Source organism: Eurytemora carolleeae, unplaced genomic scaffold (genome assembly GCF_000591075.1).
Source record: "Eurytemora carolleeae unplaced genomic scaffold, Eaff_2.0 scaffold13, whole genome shotgun sequence".
NCBI lineage: Eukaryota > Metazoa > Arthropoda > Copepoda > Calanoida > Temoridae > Eurytemora > Eurytemora carolleeae.
Window position 1 is genome coordinate 307,127 of NW_019402181.1, and position 20,392 is coordinate 327,518.

The 20,392-nt window shown below is 32.0% G+C and overlaps 1 protein-coding gene across 3 annotated transcripts; it reads right to left on the minus strand.

Moving 5' to 3' along the window:
- Positions 1-1,980: 1,980 nt before the first annotated feature.
- On the minus strand, positions 1,981-19,410 carry LOC111718167 (protein spaetzle 4). Of its 3 annotated transcripts, none has more exons than XM_023493686.1 (17): positions 19,129-19,410; positions 12,876-12,937; positions 11,672-11,755; positions 10,745-10,828; positions 10,010-10,195; positions 9,722-9,793; positions 9,292-9,378; positions 8,819-9,022; positions 7,664-7,805; positions 7,003-7,110; positions 6,245-6,429; positions 5,011-5,074; positions 4,397-4,494; positions 3,840-3,923; positions 3,360-3,484; positions 2,537-2,892; positions 1,981-2,123 (listed from the first exon to the last, which is right to left on the minus strand). In XM_023493686.1, the coding sequence occupies exons 1-17, from the start codon at positions 19,168-19,170 to the stop codon at positions 2,022-2,024; spliced, it is 2,085 nt and encodes a 694-aa protein (XP_023349454.1). In that variant the 5' UTR covers positions 19,171-19,410; the 3' UTR covers positions 1,981-2,021. The 3 variants fall into 3 exon arrangements, with proteins under 3 accessions (XP_023349454.1, XP_023349453.1, XP_023349455.1); XM_023493685.1 differs by having other exon boundaries at positions 7,649-7,805; XM_023493687.1 differs by lacking the exons at positions 11,672-11,755; positions 12,876-12,937; positions 19,129-19,410 and adding an exon at positions 11,292-11,386 and having other exon boundaries at positions 7,649-7,805.
- Between the last annotated feature and the right edge of the window lie 982 nt (positions 19,411-20,392).

Below are 20,392 nucleotides of genomic sequence, written 5' to 3' on the forward strand. Positions count from 1 at the left end.
TTGCAGAATTTTAGTTTTTTTTTGAATGAATATATGGAGCTCTTTAAAACTATTCCCGCATATTCATGGCTATTTGTTTATTTTCACAAATTCTGAATTTTACGTAATATATTATAAAACTCATTGAAATATTGTCAAGACGACATTTGATAAATTCTTCCGATGTATTCGTTATTAAGGGTTTCACCGTAATAAATTTGAGGACAACATTCAAAAATCATTATAAGTGGTGCCACCGCCTTAGCAAGTTAACATCCTTTTCAAATATTTCGCCGTGTGTTCTCGATTTTACCTGAGCATTATCCAATTGCTTTTTTTCAGATGTTTAGTTTAGAAATTAAGTCGCTTTTTAATTAAGAGATAATAATTTTTCTCTTTACACACAAATAAAATACAAGGTGTCCCACCAAACATGACAGTAGCAACTCCACTTCAAATAAAATACAAGGTGTCCCACGAAACATGACAGTCGCAACTCGACTTCAAATACTGAAAGTATTTATTCGTAAATCAAATTTTAGATGCCTGCAGTTTTTTGTGCTTTCAATATTACCAGAGATATGAAGAATTTTGATCAGATTTTGACAATTTTGGCTTTATTTAATAAAATTGCAATCGGAACGAAATTCTCGACATTTCCGATAATAGAGACAGCATAAAATTTTGGAAATCCCAGGAATAGGATAATTTCGTGTTTTTTGTTTCAAGAATCATAAATGTGAAAGGAGGGGAAAAAAAATTAATGACAAAAAAATATTCTTGATGCTCTTAATTTTTTTTTGGGGGGGGAGGGGTCTTTAATTGAAAGAAAACTGACAAGAATCCCTTAAAACCTCAGAAAAAAAGGAAAACTGTCAAAAAGATAATTTTTCAGTTCGGTCCCTAATCCTTATCCTAGCAAGCTGTGACTTTACATCACAAATTGATCTATAAAGTATAAAATATTTTTTCCGCCTTATTTATAAATATAAATATAAATATTTTGTCGGCGTATTCATTTTTAATAAAAAAATATAAAGTATTAAAGTATGAAGTATAGATATAAAATATATAGTTTAAAGATTGTTGAATTATAGAGACCAAAACACGATTGAATTCAATCAATCATCAGCTAATCCGAACGCTTCTCGTTAGCACTTTTCATCTTATAACAAATAAACGATCAACTTATAATTTAAAACTTATAAAAAACGATTTATTTCTCTTCTAAAATTTTTTTTCGACTTCCAGTTTTAATGGGTTAATTAACCTTACAATGACAGTCACATACATGTCAAGGGAAAACAAATAAATGCAGACATTGCTGAGTCGAATGAATAAATGTCGTCATTTATGTAAATATTGATTCAATATGTCGTTAAAAGAAAGATTTTTAACAAATTTATTAATAACCATTGTTATATTAATATATGAATATTTAATATACGAAAAAATCTGTCTCCCAAAGCTTCCAAAAATGGAAATTATACATAAATACATAACGCTTGACTAGCATTTACAAAAAGACAAGAATAACAAAATGAGTGAAATGGACGGTTTGAAAAATGGTATTTAGAAAAAAAGTTCGAGAAAAAAATATTCATAGCTTTAAATAAGAATACAATTCATATAAATAACTACAACATGTGAGATTCCGTTAGGACTGAATATAATCAATTATTTAAATTTTTAAGAAGTATAAATTTACGAAAGATAAATCAGTCATAATTTTTGTATAACTAGAAGCACTCTTTAAATAAAACTAGCACGAGAAAAACTGGATTTTGTCTGCCGAGTTGGAAAATATTCTTGATGTCGTCTTTATATCTTGTTTAGCAGAATACGAATTTATGCTTGGCCACCTGAAGCTATGAATCCAAACCATTATTGTTCAGTCGAAAAGTTATAATAACAAGAACATAAGTTGTAAGCCTAGCAGAGTAATATATATTTACACTAATCAAATGTGTTAAATTAAAGACGACATTATAAATAATCTCCCCAAACTAAAATCCAGATTATCTCTATATAACCAAGATACTTTATTTCCTGGGACTGTTAACAGACCCGACCGTCCCGTCCGGTAGTTTAAACTCCAGGATAGGATTGTTGTAGAAGAAATGATCTTCAAGATTTCGAGCTTCCTGCAAATAGAAGTCAGAGTAAAATAAAATAAGCAACATAATTATACTTGCCTGCCCACAAAGAATAAGACTTGGCAGATTTTTCATCATTTTGGTTTTAAATAATCCTTGCAACAATATACTTGTTTCATTCTTTTTCAAGTAATTAAAGAATTTCCTTAAGAAAACTTTTTCAAGGCACACAAGAGAAGATTTAACCGTTAGAAGATTTATGAATAATCTAAAGCTAAAGCTAGATTTGGTTCCGTATCAATTAGATTCATGAAGATTTCAAGAGTTCTAAGAATGTTTGCATTTTTATCTAAAACAATAAACTCTAAATCGTGAATCATGAAGCACATTTAAAAACTCGTTAAAATAATGGAAATCTCAATTTTGGAAGTGCCATAAAAAAATAGAAAACATAATAATACCTTGTTAGTTTTCCTGAAATCAGATTGTTGGCTATCCACCATATTATCAATATGCTCCTCTGCAAACTCATCCAGGTTCAACTCCGTCTTCAACACCTCGTTCTGCAGATACCCCTGGGATCCGGAGACACGGTTCATCTCCTGGTTCTCCGAGTAACCCTGGGATCCAGGTACTATCCCGGAGACACGGTTCAACTCAGCCATGATCGCGGCTTTTCCTTCGTACGGAAAGACTGCTGGGAAATTATTCTCATGTTTATATTCTTTTTTATGTTTCAGTTCTTCCAGTTTGTTCTCCTTGGACATACGATGGTTGCCAAGTCTAGCCTGAGGAGAGTTGTGGGTTGGACCAGGGCCTAAATATACATATACACATTTTACCATCGGAGTATGGAAATTAAACAGAAATGACCTCTTGTTATATTATATCATCACTGTTTTTTATGTAAAAAAAATCAATGTTATTTGATTTTAATTATTGGCTTTTGGTATAGATACAAAACTAGGGTCACAACAAAGGATGAGACCGTAAAGACGACCTATAGCTCTTTAATCCTGACGATCCTAAGGGTAAATTTAGTCTTCGGCCTTAGTCTTTTAATGGCTCATTTATTGATTTGGGTAAAAACATTACAGTTGCTGGGAAGTATAAATTCTATGAAAAGACTTTAAAAATCCCATACAGTTGTCTCTTAAGTATCATCCAATGTGAGTAAATCGCTATGTTGTAGATATAGTGAAAAACAAAACAAATACTATCTGCTATTATTTAACTATAATAATAAAAAACAAGCAAAATCATAAAAAATTTAAATATTCTAACCTGAATGTTTCTTAGAAGACGATTTTCGTCTGTCAGATGACATTTCTAATTGTTTTGAAACACGCATGGACTCTAAAATCTGCTCTGGAACGTTGTAGCACTTGCAGAGGCAGAATGAGGGAAACCTAAAAAATATAATAATTAAGTATAATATAGATATATGGTAGATATAATAATCAAAGGTAAACTATCAATGAATCCCCCAAAGATAGTGCTTAAAAGTTGCAAAAACATAACAGTTCCATAAACTGAACCTAAAACTTTAAATTTCCTTGGATTGTATAGTTTTTTTTTTAAAACATGCAATTTAAAAAAAATGAATGTAGGTTGTAGTGTAGAACAAAGATAATTAACATCATTAAATACTTTCATGTTTGTAACCTAAATAAGTCTAAAAACTAGACAGATCTTTGATCATCTAATTGATAAAAAATATCTACAATTGGGTGAATTGGGTTGACCCTGTTAATCTTGTTTTACCTGAACCAGTCGGAGAAAATACCGCGGCATTCATTACTAGGATCGAAGGCTAGAAGCCTATGAAGTCTGTACTGTTGCTCGCACCTAAATAAACATATTTTTTACAGTGATATAATTACGTTTTAGCGTACAGGTTCATGCTATGTATTGATTGATTTTATATTTTACTAGCTTGAGAACCCATGCGTTAACCAGTTACTCCGACCCACCGTTTACACGCACATGGTCGTAATTTTAAGCTATTTACTTCCCACACAACTCTATTTCCTATGAATATTATCGACAATGCCCATGTTTTCCTTTTTTTCCTCCTCTTTACTAACTATATTTTTAATTCTCTCAGTTTTGTTTACATAGAATCTGGAAACAACCACGATAAGCAATCACGGAACCGAATAACCCAAGAAAATTCTCCTTAATTCCAACCAGTCGATACAGAACAAAAATTACGCCTCCTTAGTTTATCAAATCTTCGTCTACTTTTATGCCGAAGTACTACTTTACTGATATTCAAAACATTCTCTTCTTAAATGGTAAAAAAAAATAAAATCAATTACCTACAACCAGGTCTACAGAGCATCTCCTCTCCCTCGTATTTACATTTCTCTATATGAATATACTGCTCGAATGGATACAGGTTCAACAGGGCCAACACCTAGCAAGCAAATGCACGCAATATGAACTAAAATACGTCCATTATGACGCAATTTTGACGCAAATATAAAGTAGGTTTTAAAGGGACTTTAAGCGTAATTTCAACTGACCCTCCATGCAAAAATGACAATGAAAATACACCCATTCACAAAAGTATCTTTAAAAGCTACGACTGATCAAGTATGTAGTAGATATCAATGTTTGTAATTTTTAAAATTGATTATTTTAATTGTGGGTTGACAAAAGTGACTTGCACATTTGTACTGCTTAGCAACATATAAGAATAATCAGAACTAAACACTTTTAACCCTAGAAAAATGACAATATTTTCCCTATTATTATCAGATAAAAATTTTAATGGTACTATTGTGAATCGGGCATTGTCATCTAATTTTAAGTTTCTTTAAAACTGAAACTAAAAACGAAACATTTTACAGTTTAATTTTTTCTACCGTTTACTCGGGTTTAAGCTTTCAAAATCTTATCTCTAAACTACACAAACTTTATTTTATCTGACCTGATTTCTTGTATTATTTGCCCAATAGGGGGCTTTTACTTCCTCATAAACCGGACAGGCATTTCTACAAACATTTTTAATTATTATAGAAGAAACATAATTATGAATTTAAAAAAAGTATGTGCAGTGATAATGCAATACAAAACATGCCGCTAAATATTAACCAGCTTTTTGAGTTTTAGCAGTTTTTCCCCATTTTCATGTTTATGATTATTTTTTAAACTCTTTTTCTCCAAATTAAAAATACATCAGTTTTTCGGTGCACAGTGCACATGCACTACACAGTGTATAGAATATAAGATACATGGTTGGAATGAAACTAGTAGTTTATGAGACGCTTATCACGATAGTGAAAAGATACCTATCACGAATTCAGGGAAACTATCGAGCGCGTAGATCATATTTCAACCAACTTTCATTTTAAATCCCATTTAAATTCTTTTTTTAATATCTTTGATTCATTAAACATTGGTTTAGGTCCATGCTTGGTTTCAAACAGAATGAAACAGATTGGTTTACACAGCTTTTTTTTATTTGAATACCTTTCGGAGTTATATTCGCATAAGCCTGAGACATACTATATACATAGAGAATAGAATATATAGAGAGGAATTAAAAGAATCTCTCGGTATGAATTTTTTCAGTCCCTTTCAGCCTGAAAGGGAGTTCAAAGTGTACAAATCATGTAAATGTTCACAAATTATACAGTATGTTCCCTAGACTATCCATTTCAATTTCGAATTTTTTAAACTGTTGAATAAACTTTATAATGAATTAGGTGAATAAAAACATCATTTGATTTATAGTTATAACGGAAAATCATCGTAAATGGAAGGCATGAAGTGGAAGGCATAGAGTCTATGTGAAATGATCATAGGTCAATTATGAAACCAGCCTATTTCATAATTTGGTTTTCTTTTTAACAATAATTTTAGATTTTCTATAAAATGATATTCCAGGGCCCAACAGGTTATATAGCATAAATATGTGAAGTACACCTGCAGTATGGAAACAGTACAACAAAATGGCCGTTTTACACTTTTTTCTAGTTAATTCCTCTCTATATACTCTATTCTCTATGACTATATAGTACATGGCAAAAAAATCCTAGATTGTCTATAAGGTATTTTGCAAAATCTGTTTTTCTTTAAAACTCCTTAATAATATTAATAATTATAATATAATATAATATAATAATAATATAATAATAATATGAAGATATTATTATACTTACACGCTGTCTCCCGTATATTTATTTTCAAGTGGAAAATCATCTTCTTCTGTTTCAGAAAGTTCTTCTTCCAGATTATCTTCTAGATCTTCATCTTCTTCTGTCAGATCATCTTCAAAATCCTGATCAGTTTCTTCTTCATCAATCTCGAGGTCATGAGCTAATGCTTGTTCAATGATCTCTCCTGCCTGATATATATATTGTTAGGGAAATAATCCCTCCTCTCAATCCAAAAATTTCTAATTCCTCAAGAAATTGAATCTTTGCCACCAACTCTGATTTGCTTATCCCAATATCTTTGCAACCCAATTTTAGATATTTTAAACTATGAATTCTGTTAGATCAAACAGTCAAAGTTTGAGAAATCAAAGGTTTACACTACCAGGTTGCAAAGATATTGGATTAAGAAAATTTGAGTGAGTGGCAAAGACTCAATTCCTTTTTCAACCTGAGGCTTACATCTCAGTACTTAAAGGGAGTGGTCCGACATGTCGAGTGACTTATCACTAAAGACCAATAATGACTTTTCATTATTAATAAATAATAATGTAAACCTTTAATATTTCAAACTCTGACTATTTGATCCAGCGATTCCAGCAGAATTAATAGTTTGAAATATCAAAGGTTTACGACATCAGAATGCAAAGATATAAGGATTTGAAAATTAGAGTTTGGGGCGAGAAAACTCATTAATACATTAAAGAATATAATCAATTCAAGCATATTTACGCAGTGCAGAGGGCCTGGTGAGGGACAATTACCTGTGAGATAGTTATATCCTCTTGAGTGTGAGGTTGAAGGTTGTTGAGGACAGCCTCTAAAGAATCTGTTATGTCTGTGGTAGATGGATAATCGTCTTCAATATAATCCTAGATATAAACAGAGATTAATAGATTGATTTTAAGTTAATCGTTCTGTGTAACGTATTGTTAAAGCTGATTATCGCTAATTCTTCTCGAAATCTTTGAAATGTCCCTTGTTTCTTGATTTTATCCAAATCAAGTAAATAATGCAGTCTTTGACGAAGTAATTTTTTTGCTCTGAAATATTTATTTTATTTTTAATTATGTTGATATGTTTAAAAGTTTTTAATATAAATATTCAAAAGGAGTTGAGTTTTTGCCACAAACTCCAATTTTCTAATCAATTGCAACCGGATGCTGTAAACCTTAAACTTATAATATTTGATCAGTCAGAAATTTTAGTTTGAAATGTCAAAGGTCTACAAGAAGATTTTGCAGAGATACTCGGATCAAAAAGTCTGAATCTGTGGCAAACACTCAACTCCTTTGAATATAAGTATTGTTATCTGATTTTAAAGCTGGAGTATCATTAAATTTTGTATTGTAATTTTAATAGGTTCATTGATAAAGTTTAGTTCCGAAAACTCCAGTTTAAAATATTAACCTGACTCTGATCAACCTCTTCAAACTGATCCTGACCATCCTGATCAGCAGGCTCAACCTCATCCTGGAGTAGAACACCAGGATCCGTCCCACCCTCCCTGAGCTCTGCATCAGCAGAAGGCGTGTCAGGGTTAAAGGGCAGGGTTGACATATCCTCACTGTAAGGATAAAACTAGATAAACAAACTGCAAAAATATTGGGATCAGGAAGATTTGAGTTTGTGGCAAAAACTCAATTCCTTTAGTTGAATTACTTGTTCACCGGTTAAATTTGGAAATAAGTGATCCTACGTAGTTCAACTACTTCTCGACATTCATTAAGTTTGATCCGAGACAAACTACACCTTTCATGTTACTAGTGCTACAATACATTTAAACCCTAAAATAATATTATTTTCAAAACTGTATTTAATGGTGCCGGGATAGAGGCTTAAAGTCAGACTGGTAAGACCGCACGATTTATAGAGTCAGTTTTAAACTCGAAGAAGAATTAACTTTTTAAAAGATGATAATGTTCATGGTTTCCGTATCATAATATGAAAACATATATTTTTAAAAGATGATAATGTTCATGGTTTCCTATCATAATATGAAAACTTATATTTTTAAAAGATGATAATGTTCATGGTTTCCTATCATAATATGAAAACATATATTTTTAAAAGATGATAATGTTCATGGTTTCCGTATCATAATATGAAAACATATATTTTTAAAAGATGATAATGTTCATGGTTTTCGTATCATAATATGAAAACATATATTTGATTTAGTTAATCTGGGACCGGAAGTTCAAACTTTTGTGTTGTTAATCTTGGGATAAGCATTGATCTTCATCTCATGCATAGACCTGCGGATTAAATTCCTCTTTGATACCCCCCCCCCGTGGCGGTTTAACCCTTACAGTGATAAATTTACTTCAGGGTTCAAGAAATTATCTTTACTTTAATAAGTGTACAAATTGGATATCAAGATCAAGTTTTTAAGATTAACGATATCCACACAATGATCCGATCTCTGATTTCATATATACGACAGAGAAGTCGCTGAACTATCAAACGGCGGATCAACTAGTTCTATAGAACTGACAGGATCAAATCCTAAATCACTAATTCAAAGTTCAAGTTAAATTATGCCTCTGAAGGAATTTATCTTTTGATCTAGTGAAATGCCTGACAGTGAAGAAGGTTGTTTGTGGTTGCTCAGTTGTTGTTGCAATACTTTCAGCAGAATCTGCTGTAGTGGGTTGTATTGTCTGCTGCTGTACAGTTTGTAGCGGTTGTTGTATTGCTGGCTGTACAGTTTGGATCTGTACAGGTACAGTTTCTTGTGTTGAGGGTACATCTGTTGTAGCAGAATAGTGAGTTGTTGCAACCCTAGAAACCAATTTAAACATTTGATCATGTGAAAATTAATTTCTTTGGCAAATAAAATTTAATTTTAATTAATGAGACATGCCCTTGATAATGCTTTTTTCTGTCCGTTATCAACCTTACGTGTGTAGAGCCATTTTTGTAACTTTTAATTTCAAACATATGAATAAAAACAAACGAAAAATATTATGGAAAGTAAGAGACGACTTTTGATTACAATTGTATTTATATAAACGCGGACTACCATATTTAAATACTAAATGTTCCTATACCTGGATGTTGTATAGCTTGTACTGGATTCCACTGTTACAACTGTCCTCTGTGTTGTTTGTCTTGTTGTCCTAGATCTAGTCCTTGTCCTGTTAAACGGGTGAATAATTGTTTTTCAAAATTTTTAAATTCTTATTTTTTAAAATACATGTAAAAGGACTACGTCATCGTTATTTGTAATAAACCTTCATTTAAAGAGCTATTTCATACCCAGGCCTGTATAAGATTAACATGTAGATATTCTTTATTTTATATTTGGATAAGAGATAATTCTTTCAAAGTCACTTTTATAGAAAATCCAGAATTGAAAATTACGAATTTTCGGAGAGAAAACTTTTGATAAGAAAAAGGGTTCGTTACAAATTTAAATGAAGATTCACTTAGATTCCATCGAGAGCCCTTTACTGATATATAATGTTATTTTCCGCCTTCCTTGTTTCAGGTTTTCGTTTTCCAATATCTTCTATTTTAGCATTCTTTATCATTGCTAAACCGGACCCAACCCTAATTTTAAACAAAATTAATAATAAAAATAATCATTATAATAATAATAAAATAATAATAATAACAATGATAACAATAATGATAATAATGATAAATAAATGTATATAAAGATTAATAAATATTTTTAAAACTGTGACAATAGCAGTAATAATGATAAAATATTTATTTTGGGGAAAAATTAAACTAATGATAATATTGAATGTATGTATTTAATACCGTATGTTATACTGGAGATCGTTAAACATATTCTCACTGAAGGGCAGCATATTAACTGCGTAGCTTGACGATCTATCCTCTCTGTCAGTTAGTTCTTGTTTTTCTACAGAAGATTCGTCCTTCTTTGTCCCCCATCGTCCTTTCTTGGAGAAATCGTCGCCGAATAAATCATTACTTCTCATCTCCCTTTTCAATTCATTGATTTTTATTAAAGCAGAATGAATAATTCGGAGGAAATCCTTTAAAAATTACATTTTTGTCCTTTCTTTTATTGTGTGAAAGTTTAAGAACTTATTAGATTGAGTATTTTCGATTCTATTTTCGTTGAAACTAAATGCTGTTGTTAAATCTTAGGCAAATTCTTATGCTTTCTAGATTATTATAAATTTTCACGAGTATTACTTCAAAATATTGCTAAAATGTTTAAATTTTTGTGGTTCAGACGAAAATAAGATATTAAGATAGAGTATCAAATAATTTCGAGATTGTTACAAGAACATTCTGAAACTCTTGGTGTCATAGAAAACAAATAAATACACGTGAGCTGTTGCCTTCATTAATTAAGAAATCCAGAGAAACCCTAAAATTTCAAAACCTCAAAAGTTTATAAACTTTGCCTTCGACAAAAGACATGATCATACTTTGTTTTTTTTTGTCTCAGTATAGAAAGAAAAATAAAGCTTTCACTTGGGATGTAAAATATCTTTCTGCACTTCGCAAATAATCAGTCTATTCCTGTAAACTTCTGTAGAATCTACATCTCCGTATAATCTACGCATCAGAGCTTTATTCTCCTCTTTAAACCTCCAGATAGCATTCCTGAAGTACAGTAGGTAAACGGGATTGTTTATTTTATTACAATAAAGTAAATAGTACTCCAATTTATTTCAAATTAGGAATATATCACATTAAAACAAATTTATAGCAATTTCCTTAATCTAATCTAATCTACATTTTTCTCCTCTCATAGAACATTAGACCAAGGATCTGTGCTAAAATTAGTCATACCAAGAAAACTTAAAAAACAAAAAAAAATTATTAAAATGTTTTGATAGCTTATAGATGGAGCAGGAGTATTTTCAAAGTGGTTTCCATCGTTTATTTCTGGTTTGTCTCAACCTTCCACAACTATATTTTCAATCAGTTTTGGCTTATCTTGAAAAATCCATTTATTTGAAGAAAAAAAAAATTTAATTTTTAACAAAAAGGTAAAAGTTTACAATAAGAATAGTTAAAATCAAACATATTATCAATTACAATAGTTAGCAACAGAGAAACGAACCGATTATACATCGACGTCAAGATAACAAGGAAAACCAAATTTCTCACATTATTCGACATTTTTTTCAAGATTATATAAAAAACGTAAAACAGAAAATAAAGAACACATAAAACTGTACTTATTTTACTGTAAGATAAGCACTTTATTCTAAAATTGTCAGTATTATTAATAATTTTGTCGGACACAGTACTGAGTTGACACTTATAATGTAAGAATACAGCTGTACTGAGAGTGTACACATTCTACGTTGCCATCTATTGTACTATCTAATTTATTCGGTGAAAATTTCCTAAAATATAAATATTTCCTAAAATATTAATATTTCATCAATGACAAACAACTGGAGGCAAAAAGTATTATTAACCAAAAATATAGCTTACTCTGGGTATGCAGAACCTTTGAATTCACAGAATGTATTTTTCGTCATATCACAGGGTACATGGTCCAGGATACCTCGGGCAGTTCTACATTTATTTTACAGTCTTTGATGTACAACAAGGAGAGATTTATTAATGGGATTTTAGATGTAATTTCAAGAGACCTTTATTTTTTTCAAGATTTTAAAGGGTTTAAATTAAATAGGATAATTTCTTCCGTGCGCTTTAAAAGCCGAAATGCGCAACTCACGAAAATAACTTATCGGACTTTATAAATGAAGAGTCATTAAGACATACCGATGTACAAACTATAGTATCAGTATAGAAGCAAGGTACTAATGCAAGGAAAGTTATTTCAGAGGTGTACGCATCTTTTGTACTGCAGTGTACTGTCTTTGGGCGGTAATGTAAACACAAGACAGATGTTGAAGCCTGACATGGGATCCATCTTTCACATAAAATACCAATGAAATATTCTGATCACAGGAAACTATTATGTGAATTATCAAACTTATCCAAATTAAATGCTCGATACTAAACGAACACTGATGCATCTATTGTTGTTTACAAATTCCGCCAAGAGAGAACTGGTTTCAATATGTACGCAGAGTATACGCGACCGCAATTAACTTTCCTTGCATTAGTACCTTGAGTAGAAGTAAATATTTCCATTTATTGATTGCGCCGGTTAAAGGATTGGATAATGAGATAGATAGAAAGATAGATGTTACAGCCATACTATTTCTATTGGTTCAGAAACACATGACTGAACCCTGATTGGATCAGGCGCTAATGGAATCGGCATACAAAGTCCCTTTTTTACACCAAGATTAAATAACTTTTGACAAAATATTGCCATTTACAATTATGTACGCGGTGCACTGTGGTTTAAAGAAATAAAACTTTAAAGCAAATATCTATGAGAATTTTGCCTGTTTCTTCTTAAAAACCAAAGCTAACAACTACTGTTCTATAGTGTAAAATGTACATGTACTAGGCTATAGAAAAGACAGAGAATGAGTTAGAGCGGTAAAATCAAAGCCCAAGGCGTTGCGGAATTTCAAAGTCGACCCTGACTTTAAATTATTGATGAGACTGTTTATAAGAGACTTAATCAATGTGGGTACATGTCCTGGCTTATTATATCTATTTAATTAGACGTAATGTCATGTAAGACTTGAATATAACTTAAAGACTGGATTTGTTCCTTGTTTGGAAGAGTCGATCACAGGTTAGGAACTCATCATAGCTTCCCAGGCTTATGCATACCTGAAATCATAAAAAAAATTTATCTAATTAATTAAGACTCGACATTCATATACATGTTCCCGATAGCCGGCTAAACAGCTGGACCGAATGGGCTGACATTTTTTGTGGACACTCATGGGTCTGGAAGTGTCTTACGCTAAAAAATTCGACTTTTTCAGAATTTTTTTAATTTTTTAAAAATATTTTTTTTTTCCAGGGGCAACACCGGGCCCTCCAGCTTGTAATCTATATAATAAAACAAGCCATTAGTGTGTCTATAGCCGGCAAAACGGTTGGATCGAATGGGCTGAACTTTTTTGTGGACATTTGTGGAATTTTTAAAAAATATTTTTTTTTCTTCCAAGGCAACTTTGGGCAAGCTTAAGCTAATTAGTAAATGATGATAATGATGATGATAATAATAATAAATGTAAAAAAAAATAATAATGATAATTATGACAATGATGATAAAAATAAAAATCTCCCCCACCTCCAACATAATCTTTTTTATATCATATCAGCACAAAATGCACCTCAACACTCAGACACTAATGCATTTATGTTAATTCCTGCAAGTGCATTTGCGTAGTGCGACTGCGTACTAAATTAATTCTAGATCAGATAAGGAGAGAGAGCAAAGTTTTCTCCAAGGCTAGATATAGAGGAATCAATTTGAGATATTTAGGCGAGGACTTTCAGTGTCAATCTATTTTAAGAGGGGCATAACAGATTCACAATGGTACTCTAAACCCTTCGTCTGAGGAAACATTATGAAATATTCTGGTTTTATTTACGGATATACAAAGATAAGTACCATCATAATTGAATGTAAACATTTGTCTCATCAGCTCTTGTCAATATTTAAAATAGCGCATAAACTGTCAAGTTCCATGATTTGTGACGCTCTGTGTTCCCAAAAAAACATTGCAGTGATAGCTGAATCCTTAATTTTGGAACGATATTGACGATTTTGAAATATTTTTAATTTCCATTGAAAACTTTGGATCAAACTAGCGCCTACATAATTCTTGTGGTAAATTTTATTCAAGTTTGAAGGTTTGGAATTCCTCTCACGAACAAAATTTGTTTAAAGAAAAAATTTCTATCGCAAACAATAAACTATTATTACTGTCAGAATTTAATTTTGTATTAATGTGTAAAAAATTAAAATTATTTTCATTTCTATTAAACTTATAACTATTTTGCATCAGAGGAATTCCAAAACTTCATGCTTTGCTACGAGAATGTAGATATATAGGAAGAAAGGTTCCATTTAATGATTAAAAAACTTGAAGTGTAAAACAAACCAATGGAATATCGAAACCCCTTTTAAAAATCGAATAATTAATAAATAGAGAAATTAAAAGAAATAATTTAAATAGTTTAATAAACTGGTAGAGAAACAAAAACCAGACAATGGAATTAAGAAAAAGGCCTGAAAATAAACTAAAGATTTTAGGAACAAACTTGTAATAAGACGAACTTTTAGATAGATAAACAGATTGATAGATAAAAAAAGATGGACGGTATAGATATGTATAGGTAGGTGAACTAGAATATATGTAATATGTATAGATAGTTAGAAATATAGATACTAAATATTTTTGGGTAGATAGATATATGTTAGATAGATAGAAAGATATATAGATAGAAAGATAGACAGATAAAGATATATATAGATAAAGAAATAGAGAAAAAGATAGATAGATATAGAAAGATCGGGTAGGAACGAAATGAGTCAACCAGCAACCTAATTTCACTTTCCATTGCAAGGTCAACACCACCCCACTCTTTCCATTCCCCTTTACCCCCCTTCCTCTTTCCCCCCCCCCTCTCCCTCCTTCCGCTTCGCCCATCAAGTGACCAGGAAACCAGAAACAAATATTTGGAAATAACACAATAAACACAAGAAAAACAAAGAACTGAGGCCGAATTTTAAGAATTTGAGCCGCAACTTAAATTTAAGACGCGGATCAAATATGGTTGTTCCACTTAAAATTGTATTCAATGTTTCAAGATTATGGTCGGCGCTCAATGAAACCTTTTTTTGGCGGATTTGAGACGCGGCTCAAATTCATAAAATTCAGACTGTAAATTTAAAGATATGTCCATAGAAAAGCTTTTAGGAATATGCCTGCGTACTGGAAAACATGTTTTTTTTAACATTCAAGGTGAGATATTATGCATCTTTTAGTTGCAGAGAAATCTTAGAGTAGGGTTAAAATATAGGTTCAGGTTTCTGTAGTTTGCCATGACCTTCATATATAGTCTGCAGATCCAGCTCAAACATAGATTTGAGCAGATCCAGCTCAAATATAGATCTGAGCAGATCCAGGTCAGATATAGATCTGAGCAGATCCCATTTACATAAAAATATAAGCAGATCCCATTTTTATAAAGATATAAGCAGATCCAATTTAGATAAAGATTTGAGCAGATCCATTTTATATAAAGATATAAGCAGATTTAATTTAAATAAAGATATGAGCAGATAAAATTTATGCAAAGATATAAGCAGATTCAATTTAGATAAAGATCTGAGCAGATAAAATTTATATAAAGATATAAGCAGATCCAATTTATGAAAAGATCTGAGCAGATCTTATTCAAATAAAGAACTGAGCAGAACCAATTTAGCTCAAGATCTAAGCAGAGTCAATGTATATAAAGATCTGAGCAGATCCAAATCATATAAAGATCTGAGCAACCTGAGCAGTTCCAATTGATATAAATATCTGAGCAGATCCAACATAGATGAAGATCATTGGGATTGTAGAAAACTGCTGTAGATAAAATACCGGACAAAAAGGTTCCTATGAACATGGTTTTAGAACTTATGACAAGACTCTAGTACTTGGGACAAGGTTCCGGAGGTTCCAGAACTAAGGACAAGGTTCAAGTATTACGGACAATGTTCTAGTATTAAGGACAAGGTTCAAGTATTAGGGACATGATTCCAGTACTAAGGCCATGGTTCCAATACTAAGGACAAGGTTCAAGTATTAAGGATATGGTTCCAGTACTCAGGATAAGGTTCCATTTCTAAGAACAAATTTCAAGTATTAAGACCATGGTTCCAGTACTAAGGATAAGGTTTCAGCTCTAATGACGTTATTTCAGTGCTAAGGACAAGATTCCAGTATTAAGGACAGAGTTCCAGTGCTCAGAACAAGATTCCAATATAACAATATAAAATATTAAGGACATGGTTCCAGTGCAAAGGACAAGATTCCAGTATGAAGGACAAGGTTCCAGTACTAAGAACAAGGTTCAATTAAGGACATGGTTCCGGTACTGAGGATAAGGTTCCAGTACTTAGGACAAGGTTCCAGTACAAAGGACAAGGTTCCAGTACTAAGGCCATTGTTCCAGTACTAATGCCAAAGGTTCAATGTACGAGTGTTAAGGACATGGCTCAGTACTTAGGACATGGTTCCAGTGCTAAGGACAAGATTCCAGTATTAAGGACAAGGTTCCAGTACTAAAGATAAGGTTCCAGTACTACAGATAAGGTTCCAGTACTAAGAACAAGGTTCAAGTATTAAGCGCATGGTTCCGGTACTGAGGATAAGATTCCAGTACTAAGAATAAGGTTCCGGCCTGTACTAAGGAAAAGGTTCCAGTATTAAGGACATAGTTCCAGTAATAAGGATAAGGTTTCAGTAATAACGACATTGTTCCAGTGCTAAAGACAAGATTCCAGTACGAAGAACAAGGTTCCAGTATTAATGACAAGGTTTCAGTATTAAGGACAAGGTTCCAGTGCTAAGGACTGGTTATAGTACTAGGGACATGGTTCCAGTGCTAAGGACAAGGTTCTAGTATTAAAAAAAAAGTTCCAGTACAAAGGAAATGGTTTCAGAAGGACAAGGTTCCAGTGTTAAGGACGTGGTTCTAGTACTAAGGACAGTGTTTTTAAGTCGTCAATGACAAGGGTTCAAGGGCCTTGGTGAAAGTTTGTTTACGCTCAATAGTTACAAACAATAAAAATAAATGAAAACACAAAATTAACAACAAAGCAAATTTTCATCAACAGTTATTTTGCGAGATACGTCAAGATCTTGTATAAAGAGTACTCAGAAAATCCCAATGTTGGAGAAGAATAATAATTCTCACAACATTTAGGTTCAACACGTTAATTTTAAGTTTGATTATCTGAGTTTGATTTTATTTTTTATTTATCTTGACCATTTTTGAGTTGCCATGCTCTATCAAGGTTTGACCCAATTCCATTGTGATATGATCATGGTTAATAATAGGTCGACCTTTACCAAGGACGTTTACTCCAGGGAACCCGGAGAAAAGGGCGTCAACTTTATATGGAGTTTCAAGCAAAATGCAATAAAAATATCAATGAGAAGAGAATTTAATATTTGCAATTTTAATATTTCCAATATTAAACTATGTACAGAATGAATTGATAACTTAAGGCAAATTTTTTTGTATATAAATTTTGTTTGTTTTGCATTTAGGTTAAGAATCAAAAGAACGCCAGAATATTGCGGATCCCGCGGATCTAACGATGGACTTTAAATCAACAATAGTACGTTTAAAGGACCGAGAAGCAACAAGGAGAGATTTAAAGGACGTAAAAGCAACAATTGGATATGTTTGAAGGACGGAGAAGCAATAAGGATATGTTTAAAGGATAAAGCATCCACAAGGATAGATTTTAAGGGTGGAGCAGGAACAAGGGTAGGTTTGAAGGACGGAGAAGCAAAAAGGATAGGTTTGAAGGACGGAGAAGCAACAAGGATAGGTTTGAAGGAAGGAGAAGCAACAAGGATAGGTTTGAAGGACGGAGAAGCAACAAGGATAGGTTTGAAGGAAGGAGAAGCAACAAGGATAGGTTTGAAGGACGGAGAAGCAACAAGGATAGGTTTGAAGGACGGAGAAGCAACAAGGATAGGTTTGAAGGACGGAGAAGCAACAAGGATAGGTTTGAACTGAAGTTGAACTGGGCCAAGGTCAACCTTGAGCCTGGACACCCAGATATCTTTAATGAGCTAGAAGAAAAGGAGTTTCCCAAACCTCTTCACGTGATTCAACCTTCGGTAGGAATTAAGGGGGAGGATGGAGACGATAGTACGCTTATTAAGACCTCCAAGTCTAAACAGTAACAAAGACTTCACTTTCGAACTTTTCTTCATCCATTAAATGTGTTTTTAGAACTATATTTGCATTTAAGTTTTTTTTTTAAATTTACTCTTTTTTAGGTTTACTTCTCTTAGTTTGAGATATCAGCTATTTCAATTAATACAGTCCGTAGTCCGTACATGTTTTAATCTAATTTGTTAAGCGTGTTATGATTGACCAGGGGACTGATTGTAAGGAAATTCCTAGTTATATTTCTTCAACATCACTAAATCTCTCGATAAGGAAAAAATGATATAAAGAAATTTTGAACTTTAAGCGCTAGAAATATATACATAAAACTTCTTGTTTTTCATTTTTGAAACTCTATATTGTGAAATAACGAGAAAGTCACACAGAACTGGAAATGGTATTAACCAATTATTTTATATAGTTTAAATATGATTGAAGACGTAACAAGCATTTATTAAAAAAATTGTAGAAACTCTGAATTGGAATTTAAGATATATTTAATTTGCTTCCGTCATATTAAATGCGCGCTAGGTATCTAAAAAACTTATCACTGAAAACAAACTCGTTTTATAATCTATAACACTTTATCAGCAAAGTACCATTTTAGTTGCATTGATCTTTGATCATTTTCAAACACTTTTTAATATTTAAAAATGAATGCAATTTACCGTAACAAATGAATGAAGTCTTTGCCAACAACTCAAATTTACTACTCCCTATATCTTTGCAATCATATGGCTCAAATCTTTTATTTTTCAAACTTATAATATTTTATCTGACAGAATTAATAGTTTAAAATATCTAAATTCTACCACGTTGAGTTGAAAAGATATAGAGATTAGAAAATCAGAGTTCTTGGCGCGGCAAGGACTCCAATCAATAAGTGCCTGACTTTTTAAAATATGAATAGGCTAAAGTAACATGGTGCAATTTAATCGCCTTTCTTCCTATTGTAAACGTATAAAACGTTTTATATCTTAATGAAAAATGTGAGTTTTGATATTTGTGGTTTAGATATACGTGCTGTTTATTACAAAACCTAGTTATAAACATTAACCAACTTTCTTAACTCTCAGACAAACTATTTTTGTAATTTCTGAACCTACCATTGTTATAACAATGAATATTAATTCGTCTATTCTCCACATTGTTTTCTAGTTTACCAATTCAACTAGAGAAAACAAGAGCGTAGGGAAGCCTCTCTAAGTCATATTTTTCAAAACTTTGCAACCGATTCAAGCATATATATATTCACTAGTAGTGTCATTCAAACACTAAAGATGTTTAATTATGATAATTCACAAGTCTATGTCTCACAAATAAATCTACATTTCAGTTTTTAGTTGATTAAACGTGGGGTTTCTCTGGCGTAAGTCTGGCAGTAACTGGCGTTGAAATCATTTTCACTCTCTCTTACACATCAGCTGATCATCATAAACCAACCAATCAGAGAACAGCTCACCAGATCCAACCAATAGACATGTAGACCACCGTTATTTTGATTAATTAAAGGTTAATTAACTGTTGAATAGTTTTACCCATGCATCAAATCAAAATGAAAGTTTGGGTTTTAGCGTGAGAATATAATAGTGGGTTGTTGTTTTTCATAGTTAAAGGCAAAGGCGGACACAGGGGGGTGGCGGGGGGACATTCGCCACCCCCTGACAGATTCAGGGAGGGGCGTAGCCCCCCCCTGAGATTTCGAGGCAAAAAATGTTCCCAATTTGATAAATCGTATGTGTTTTTCAATTTTTAACTATTTGATTATTTTTTATTTAATGGAAATATAATAATTAATATTTATTGAAAAATTGAATCATCAGAAGAGAAGGACGAAAAAAATATTTTTCTAGCTTGTTAAAAATAAATATAAGTTTTTAACCAATGATGTAAGTATACGACGACAGACATTGTGTTTACTTTTATTGGGACGCGGCACACTGCACATCTTGAGTCTTTTCTTCAGTTTAATTTAAAAATCAACGACAACAAGTAAATGTTATTGTTAACGATAAATTTAGAATTAGAAATTCGTAAGAAACTAGTAATTTCTTTTTGTTCTTAAATTGCTAATGTTCCTATTATTGTTCCTGTTCCTAATACTGTGTCCGACCCACCTAAAATCCCTGTCCTAATCCTATATTTTTGTTCCTTATTCCTGAACAATCTTATTGTTCCTAAATCCCTGTCCTAATCCTTTAATTTTGTTCCTAATTCCTGAGAAATCATTTTATTGTTCCTAAATCCCTGTCCTAATCCTATATTTTTGCTCCTTATTCCTGAACAATCTTTTTATTGTTCCTAAATCCCTGTCCTAATCCTTTAATTTTGTTCCTAATTATCAATTTTTTTGTTCCTAAAAAATCTTGC